The sequence below is a fragment of the Octodon degus genome, unplaced genomic scaffold (assembly GCF_000260255.1).
Source record: "Octodon degus isolate 3935 unplaced genomic scaffold, OctDeg1.0 scaffold00158, whole genome shotgun sequence".
Taxonomy (NCBI): domain Eukaryota; kingdom Metazoa; phylum Chordata; class Mammalia; order Rodentia; family Octodontidae; genus Octodon; species Octodon degus.
In genome coordinates this window covers 2,919,847-2,929,867 of record NW_004524734.1, presented here as the reverse complement: position 1 = coordinate 2,929,867, position 10,021 = coordinate 2,919,847, and the positions used below count along the sequence as shown (strand labels likewise).

Genomic DNA, 10,021 nt, shown 5'->3' with positions numbered 1-10,021 from the left:
TGTCTCAACCTCCCCAGTGCTGGGATTACAGGCATGTGCCACCATGCCCAGCTTCAACAGAGCTCCCAGGGCCAGCATAGCATGTAGTACCACAGATAAAACCTGAGTCCTTGTGCTTGCCATGCAGGCACTTAGGCCACTGAGCTATCTCCCCAGCCACTGTTTTGTGGGTTTGTTATTGTTTTTTTTTTTTTAAGAGGGGATCTTGCTATATGCAGTTCAGGCTGACCTTGAGCTCACTTTATAGCCTAGGCTGGTCTCCAACTTGCAAAAATCCTTCTGCCTCAGCCTCCCTAGTGTTGAGATTATAGGTGTACACCACCATGCCTTACTGTTATTTTTGAGTTATAGATGATAGTTATTCTTTCTAGAGAAGATAGAATCACAGTGTTGTTTTAATTTGCAGTTCTCTAACAGCTGGAGATATTGAATGCTTTTACATGTATTTATTGGTCATTTTTATTTCTTCTGAACAGTGTCTTTTAGTTACCCATTATTTTTTTATTGTTTCATTTCACATATTTGGTACAGGGTCTCACGACACAGATCAGATTCATAGTGATCCTCCTCTTTTCAGCATCCCAAGTGCTGGGATTATAGGCCCTACCTCGCCCTGACTTGGTTGCTGGCTCCACCCACTCCTGGGGCCGTGCCAGCATGGTATGCAGGACTGTGGATAGAACTCTGGTACCTGTGCTTGCCAAAGCAGGCACTTAGTCCACTGAGCTATCTCACTGGCTAGTTACCCATTTTTTTGAAGGATCTACTTTTTTTTTCGTTCTTTATATATTCTTAGTATGAACCCTCTGAGGAATGGCTGCAAAATATTTTTCCTTTTCTCAGGTTCTCTTATCATTGGTTGTTTCCTTTGCTATACAGAAGTTTTTAAATTTGATATACAGAAGTTCTTCATTTAATGATATAGCTCCATTTCTGTACCTAGGTTGTTCAGTGAGTTGGTCAATAAATGAGGAATTGTATATAGTATGTACAGTATTCAGAACAAAAAAATGATTAGAGAAAACTCCAACTTGATGACTTTGCCTTTATTTACCGTAACTCTTACATGCATTACTGTGATGTACAACAGAACATAAAACTGCAGTATTCTACTGTATAGTACAATCAGCAGAAATTACAGTACCATGTAAGCAAGGTACACTGGCCAGGTATAGTGGCACACATGTGTAATCCCAGCATTTGGGCGGCTAAGACAAGTTCACCACCAGGTAGAGGCCAGCCCAGGCTCTATAGTGAGTTCAAGGCCACCCTGAACTATATAGCAAGACCCTGGCTCAAAGAAGAAAAAAAAAAAGTTTAGATAATATTGTATGGTGACTTCAATTGTGAAAGGCAGCATTATGAGCACATAGAAAAAGCTTAAATTTATTTTCGGTTTTCCTTGAAAGAAAAGTGTATTCATAAAACAGATTGCATATTGATAAAGTATGTCTTACCCTTTCTTCTTACACTGTATACAGCTTTATCACTTTCATGTCAAAGAACAACTTCCTCAATGGAGTTTAGGAATTCCAACTTAATAACCAGACATACAAGTAATTAAAAGTGACACACCCACAGGCTAAGGTTCAGTGCAGGCAGAGGTTATAGAGTAGTGTTCCCTTTACCCTCAAACTAAGCAAGAAAAACACTGAGTCTAATTTCAAGTAGAAATATTGCTCATCCTTAACTGAGCCCTAACAGAATATGTCAGTGTAAATAAATCTTCTTAAAGATCCTGTAGATCCAATATTTTCAGTTCACATACTTTCTATTGCAAACAACAAAAACCAATTTAAAGTGATTTATATAAGTGAATTTATTAGTTTACACATTAAAAAAAAAACAAACCTCAAGGGTAGGTTCAGTGCTTAGAAGTTTTGTTTTGTTTTGTGACGTGGTCTGCATAGTCCAGGCTGCCTGGAATTCATTTCAGTCCTCCTGTCTCAGCCTCCCAAGTGATGGGATCACAGGCTTTAGTTTAGAAAGTTTAATAGTATCATTAGAGACCAGTTTTCTCTCTTCTTACTACCTGTTTCATTACCAAGTTGTGTCTTGGTTGTAGAACGCCTTCAGAGGCAACTGCAGGCACATATGTCCTCTGTGGAAATTCTGTGAGAGACAGTAGGCCCTGGCTTGGCCCTGAATACTCAGTCAATCACTTCAGCCATGAGAAAGTTCATTCCTAACCTGGAAGAAAATTTCCTCACTGTTACTCAGTGTCCCTTTCTGCATGCCCCAGGGACCTGTGAGACACATTGCAGAGTCTGTGTTAACCCAGTGTCCCGTTGTGTAAAAACATAAAGAAAGTCCAAATAAACACATGGTTTGAGTTGGATAGTAGGGCAGTTTGCTATTTAGTTCTTCAGTTCTTATATATATTCAGAACTAAATATATATATTAGATTTGTTGCACTGGGATTAAAGAAGTCACTTAAAGAATTTTTCTTTTTTAATTTTACTGTTATTTTTATTAGTATATGCTTGCAGCAAATAGCGGTTACATTCATGTTTTTCTTTTTAATGCCAGGGACAGGATCCGCCAGCTCCTCCTGTGGACTAACTTTGTGATGTAGGAAGTGAAAATAGCTAACACCTTGCACGACCAAATGAACGGAGATGACTGGAGCGATGATCTTAACCCACTAGGAGAGTTTTTCTTTGGTGTCTGCAACATAGGAGGGTATCGTTTCATTGGGCTTCTAGAAACTTCACTTGCAAACTTATTTTTGCTTCCTGTGCTATCATCATTCCTATTCAAGTATGTTTGAGTAAAGGATTATATTAAAAAAAGTTACTGGGGCTTTTTTGGTTGTCGTCAACTTAAACATTCCACTCATTCTGTTTGTAACGATGATCACTAATTTTGTGGTGATTTCTGGCCTGATTGAAGGAAATTTGAGATTTCTGCATAATATTTTAAAAACTTTTGGTAGATTCTTAATTTTTTCCCATAAGATATTTATAAAGTTACTTGGGATTATCTGGGACTATATAAAAGAAAATGAGAACCACAGTTGTATTTACATTTACCTTCTAGTTTATCTGTGGCCGGCTGTTTTCTATAGTTCTGGACTGTGTCAGCTCTTGGAATGTTTCACAAATTATAGATGAAATCTGTATCACTTGTTACAGCTGATTTATATGGCTGCAGTAAAAGGAGAGCAGTGAAATGGTTGTTTACTGATTTTTTTTTTTTGTTCCCACTAAAATGTCTAATGTTAAGAGTACATTAAATAAATATGGTTGATCAGTATGGGAGATGATTAGCAGTCCATTATTTAACTGTACACTAGCCTTACAAGGTTTGCTAAAAGAGGGGAAATGTTCATGCTTCCTGCCTTTGCCAGGAATCTATTCAGTAATAACTTAAGCTATAATTTATTTTTAAAATGAATGCCTCTCAGGAAGCTTCTTTTTAACATTTCTCTATTAAAGTGAAACTACCTTGTATCTATATGGGGTCTGTTAGGTTACTGACATTTGAATAGCTGTTATTTAATTTGAAGAAAAACTTTTAAGTCTTTTGTTCTCCTTATGACTGTAAATTTCTTAAAATGAAGTATTGGTTTATTCCAAGGGAAAATGAACATAAGAAGCAATCAAGATTCTTTTTCTTACCCCTTAACCTCAATCCTGTTTGTAAAGGGGTGGGTTGAGGTGGGAAGGATGAGATTTTAAGGTGTATAAAAAAATGAAAAATGTTCATTGGTACACCCAGTTTTTAAAAGAGGTGAATACAAATGGCATTTTTAAATGTCTGCATGGCCTATGTGGATTTGGAATTTTGCCCTAGCAAATGATTATAGTTGTTTTATGGGGACTAGATATTTTCCTATCAACGTAAGGATTTCTTCTATAGGTCACTCTAGCTTTTCTCTGTACAGTGTAGATCTGAGAAATTATTTCTGTGAATTCAATAAACTTCTCTATATCATTGTACTGGTTAGTCTCTGATACAGTTGTGTGACGCTTTTACTTTTCCCCTTTATTATGACTACATTATAGGCCAGAAGCATTGTAAGGGCATTATTTCATTACATAATCCACTACTGACTGCTTGGATTCTTTCGTGTGCATTTTATCTTGGCTTTGTATTCAACTTCCTGAAGTTATATAACCAAATCTATATTACTTTTGCTAATGAAAGGGTATCAGTGCACAGGTAATTTAATGTTGGCTAAGTGAACACCACAGGTGAAGATTTCCCCTTTGCTGTGGCCTACTGGCAGCCTTCCCAACTCTCTGCCTGGCAAAGTGTTTAAGCAGAAGGGGCTTGGAATGGCATACCATGCAACCAAATCCTCTAGCAGTCTTCTCCTGCTCATACCTGTTAGATTTTGACCTGTTGGGGCTGGGGAGATGGCTCGGTGGAATAAGCGCTTCCCTGGTAAGTACAAGGGCCTGAGTTCAATCCCCGGTTCTGCCAAGAAAAAAAAAAAAAAAAAAAAGATTTTGACCTGTTGTCCATATTTCCAAACAATCTCTTCTCTAACCTGTTAGAAAGCCAGTCCCTCAAAGAGATACTGCTGTACTCCAATTTATAGAATCTTGTGTTAACAAATCACTGAGAATTGGCTTTGTTTGAAGAAATGGCTACAATATGAATACAGGAGCTGGGGCGATAGCTCAGCTGTCTAAGCAAGCGCCTGCCTGGCAAGCGCAAGGACCCAGGTCTATCACCAGTATTGCATACCCCACCGGCTCCTGAACTGGGGCGTGGTGGCACATGCCTGTAATCCTAGCACTTGAAGAGGCTGAGACAGGAGAACCACTGCAAATCCAAGCTGCATAGTGAGACCCTGTAACAAATATTTTTTAAAAATATGAATACAGAATGTTTAAGAGTAGAGACCTACAAATTTTTTTTTTCTTTTTGGGGTACAGGAGATCAAACTGGGGACCTTGTGCTTGCCAGACAAACACTTGTGCCACTGAGCTGTCTCCCCGGCCATAGGACCTGCAAGTTTGGATTCTTATTCCCAGTTTTGTTTTTTTTTTCCTATCACAAACTTGATTGATATTACATCTAAATATATTAGTTTCAAAATTTGCTGCAAAATGTAGCCTCCCTGGGCCCTGAAATTGAAAAACCTGGAAAATTACAACTTAGTGAGGAAAAAAAGAAATAGAGTTCTAAGAAAACTAGAAACTACAGACAAACTGAAGACAGCCTAGAGAAAAGAAAGCAGTCTGGAATGCTAGCGGTTTGGAGGGGCAAGGTGTCCTGTCCCCACACACTCCAAGTCAGTCCGGAGGGGTCATGGGCAGCCCCCAGGAGAAATAGCAGAAGCACCCAGAATCTAAGCTGCAAACACAGTTGGAGTTGGAGAAGAAAGCAAGCTCTGCCTGCCTGCTGTACTTGGGACTGAGAACCAAGCCTTTGTGAGAGGGGTTTATTGCTTAAGACAAAGCTATGCCGGGAATCAGAAGTCACTGAGTAACTCTGCTTCAGAGCTGACTGGGTAAAAGACAGCCACTAGGCATCGTGAAGACCAAGAATAGATGGACTAGTTGCAGATGCCCTGAGGTTAAGCAACAGGGGGCTTAGGTTGTAAAGGACATCATGGTCCCACCCTTGGTGGAGAGAAGCCTGGGCCAGTGGAGCAGCTTTGAGGAACTGGCTCTGAAAATGCTGGCGTTCAGCCCAGGGGAGTGCCCGGCTGCCACTTGCAGCACAGCTCAGGGTCTCTTTGCTTTGCCCACCTGCCAGTGTGTCAGGGATTTGCCTCGCCTGGACAGGTGGTATGTCTGGGAATCTACGGACAGAAGGCACTCTGCAGCAAGGGAGTCGCCTCAGCCTTGGCCATAACCACAAGTGTTGCAGTCTCCTAAGGGCACACAGACACTGGGAGCTTCGGAGTAGATGCAGGCCTGAAAGACAACACTCTGTGGGACTGACCCTGCCCCGTGGGAGAGGAGAGGCAGGACTCCACATTCGCAGTAAGGAGTGGGTGTGGACACAAGAAAGGCCCTGGCTTACTTGCACTGCCACCCCCAGATCTGGCACCTTTGGGCTCTGGAAAGCTCTGGAAAGAACCACTTGCCCAGGTGGTTTAACTTTCTTTGATTCTTTAATTGGAATTTCTATCCCACCTTTCTTCAAATTTTACTTATTTTCTTTCATTCTTCATTCTTCTCTCCATTTTTATTCTTATTCTTTTTTTGGTTTTGTATTCTTATTCTTGAACCTTATTAATTTTTAGAAATTTACTTGACTCTGGGCCAGTGAGATAGCTCAGTGGTCTAAAGCTCCTGCTTAGGCAAGTGCACAGGGACTTGGGTTCAATCCCCGGCACCAAATGCCAGCCCAACCCCTAGGGAGGGCTGAACCAGCCAAAAAAGTTTATTTGACTAGGCTACTTTTGCTGATTTCTAGTTTAAATGGTAGCATAGTTGCTTTTAATTGATTTTTACTGTATGCCAATACGTATCTGGGTTGTCAGCATTACTTCGGCTTACTTTCCTTTGTTGAGTGGTGCTGAAGGTTGTACAGGACCTTCAAGTATGCTGATAGGTTGAAGAGTAGTATAGACCCCAAAACTTAGTGTTAAGGACGCATCACAGGAGATTGAACCTAAGATCTCCACAGTTGTGACGGAGTTTTCCCACCAACTGTGCAAAAATAATAGAAAAATGAGAAAGCAAGGCAACAAGATACCTCCAAAACTCCTAGCTCCCCAAATCTGATCTCTCACACTCTGAAGCAGTGGGAGCTGTAGACAACTGAGAAACATAAAAAATAATTAGAAAGCATGAGAGGAAAGCAGGACAGATAGGTGATATGAAGAACCCCATGGAAAGCACAGGTAGCAGGCCTGACCATTGTGTGGACAGCATTAGAAACGAGACCAGTGGTTGTAGTGTGTCTTAGGGACACCCTAAAAAAGACAAGACACCATGCAAGTTGGAGCCAGCAGCTGCTAGATTATAAAAAAACAGAACAAATAAAAAAAATTCCTAAAACTTATAGGATTAAAGGAAAAATTAGAAGATAATTCAAGGTTATAAAAGATTTATGCACTGGAATTGTTGAAGAAAATTTTTCCAAGTATAGGGAAACAGTTCAATATTCAAGTGTAAAAGGCTTGTAAACCCCAGATAGCTATGACCATAGAAGAACCTCCTCATGGCACATCATAATCAGAATTCCAGAAATTTAACAGAAGGAGAGAATACTAAAAGCTGTAAGAGAAAAACAGCAAGTAACCTACCTATAAAGGCAAGTACAGGGCTGGGGATGTTGCTCAGCAGCACAGTGCCTGCCTGGCAAACAAGAGGCCCTGAGTTTGATCCCTGGTTCCAAAAAAAGCAAGCACGTGAGGATAACTGCACAGTTCTCAGCACAAACCTCAAATGCCAGGAGAGTTTGAAGCAAAGTTTTTCAAACCTTAAAAAAAAAAAGCCTGTTTGTTTTATTTGGTACCAGGAATCAAACTCAGGATGTTGCACTTGCCAGGCAGGCACTCACCAACTTTTTTTTTCTAATCCCAACTCTTATAGCCTGCAAATTAGCCTGTAGAATTGATGGAAGAGCACAGACTTTACATGACCGCTAACCCAGCATTACAGAACATATTTAGGGGAAACTTAGGTGGATAGGAGCCTATCAGCCCCCAAAAGCCCAAAGAAACCAGGCGTGGCAGCGCACACCTGTAATCCCAGCACTTGGGGGTGCTGAGGCAGGAGTACCAGTGCACATTCCAGGCCAGCCTTTGGTACACAGAGAGTTCAAGGCCAGCCTGAACTGCAAAGTGAAACCCTGTCTCAAAAAGATAAAGACGAAAAGAAAGAAAGAAAGGTCGGGGGAGATAGCTCAGCAGCCTAAGCGCCTACCTGGCAAGCACAAGGACTCAGGTTCAATCCCCAGTACTGCATGCCATGCCACCCTGCTGGCCACCAAAATGGCTGGTGGCACATGGCTGTAATCCTAGCCCTGAGAAGACTGGGACAGGAGGATCACTATGAGTCCAAGCTACATAGCGAGACCCTGTACCAAATAAAGAAATATTAAAAATTTTTTATAAAGAGAAAGAGTGAAAAATGATACTTCATTCATCTGGATCCCCAAAACAGGAGTAGCCTCCTTATTTCCAGGCATAGCAGACTTCAGGCCAAAACTGATCAGAACATACACAGAGGACCACTACATACTGGTACAGGAAAAGAGAACAATTATAAAATCTGTGCACTGACTTTCGCAACACAATGTTGCTGGACCTAAAAGGACCGGTACCAGTACAGTCAGAGTAGAGGGCTTCAATATCCCACTCACAACTAGGTTGCCCAGACAAAGAGACATTAGAGTTAAAGCACAGCCCTGAACAACACAGCTTACCATATCCACAGTGTTTCCCTCATCCAACAACGGAATATGCATTTTTTCTCAACAGTACACAGAACTTTTTTCCAAAATAAATCGTATCTTAAGCCATAAAGCATACTTAAATATAAAAGTATTAAATAATTCCCCCATCGATAAGATAATGAAGTTAGAAATAGCAAAAGAAGCAACAGAAACACATGGTGGTTAAGTAATTCATTTTGAAAAATTAATATATGGGGAAAGAAAAATTTCCTACAATCAGATAACAGTGGAAACACAATATACTAAACCAATGAGACACAAATGAAAGTTCTAAGAGGGCAGCTTGTAGCTGTAAATGCTCACATGAAGAGAAGTGAGTCAACAGCAGTACCTCTCAATAGAGACAAGAACAATCCAAATCTGAAACTAACAGGAAAAAAATGTGCAAAGCTCAGAGCAAAAATTAATTAAATTGGGATTAATAATATACAAAGGATCAGTGAATCAAAAAGTTGGTTCACTGAAAGGATAGAAAAGGGATATATGGGGAATGGGAGAGAATGAGAGGGGAGAGGAAAGGGAAGGAAAGTGGACCAAGATGCGATATGTGTTAAAGAGAAAATGTGTAGCAGCCTTTTCTTCTTATGCACCTTGTATTACATGGACAGCAGAAGTTCTTAGTGAAATTTTTAGTTCTGCAGCTTTTTGCTTGTTTAATTTTTCTGGATTGCTTAAAAGACGGTATAGTGCACATAAAGTGTTATTATTAACCTAACTAGTAATTTGTATTCTGTTTAATTCTAAAAGCTTCACGTGGCCTTGAGCACATTCTTAAATCATTACTCAACCTGTAAGCATTCATTTGAACTGTAGCTATCCTGTACTCCTTTTCAAGTTATCTGCGTAAAAGAAAGATAAAGCTACATCATTTTGGGTTCTTGAAACATTCCACAAATGCTGGGGATGTAGCTCAGTGGTAGAGCTCTTGCCTAGCACGCAACCAGGCCCTGGGTCCGATATCCTTCTCCCCTTAAAAGAAAAGTTTGTCTGTGGGCCATCTGAAGTTATTTTATTCAACATAATGGTAATTTTTTGTTTTGCTTTCCATATGGAAAAGGTAAACATTGGAGCTATTTATAGTGATGATTTTTATTGTGAATCAGAGCACTGTCAAATGATTGGAGTCATATTTCACAAACAGCAGAGATTTTCAGGAGTAATTTTGAGTAGCACTCATTCCATGTTATTTTTAGTGTTTTTGTGGTATGTGATGTGATAGTGTTGATGGAATTATCAGTGTCTTACATTTTTGAAGGAACCTTGGAAGTCCCTCACTGTGGAGAAAGTCTGTCACTCAAAATGAGTACATTATGTGCTGGCATTTGGCCAGTTTACGTTAACACACACTCTAGCAGCCTAAAGAAAGAATTATGAAGGGTGTTTACAGTTAATGATTAAATCCTGTTATTGCAATAGTAGGGTTAGTCTTATTGTATTTCTAACTGAAAAATCATAATGTATTTGTTACCTTGTCTGATGATTGTTAAAAAAGGAAAAGTGGTCATGTGATGATCTAAATGTAAACTTGTTTTTAAATGTTAAAATCATGCCAAACCAATCATGTCTGTGCCATCCATGGTTTATCGTTAATCTTTTACTGAGTACTTGGATTGGGATAAAGGGCTTGTACTATGCACTTTTTATTAATGAGTA

At 39.9% G+C, this 10,021-nt stretch overlaps 1 protein-coding gene across 2 annotated transcripts in view; it reads left to right on the top strand.

The window, feature by feature from the left end:
- Nucleotides 1-3,939, top strand: part of Smim14 (small integral membrane protein 14) — a 76,047-nt gene extending 72,108 nt beyond the window's left edge. For both annotated transcript variants that reach the window (XM_023702794.1, XM_004642642.2), the window contains one exon: nucleotides 2,531-3,939. In XM_023702794.1, the coding sequence (XP_023558562.1) occupies nucleotides 2,531-2,563 (33 nt within the window). In that variant the 3' untranslated portion in view covers nucleotides 2,564-3,939. The remainder of the gene's footprint in view (nucleotides 1-2,530) is intronic.
- The last annotated feature ends 6,082 nt before the right edge of the window (nucleotides 3,940-10,021 follow it).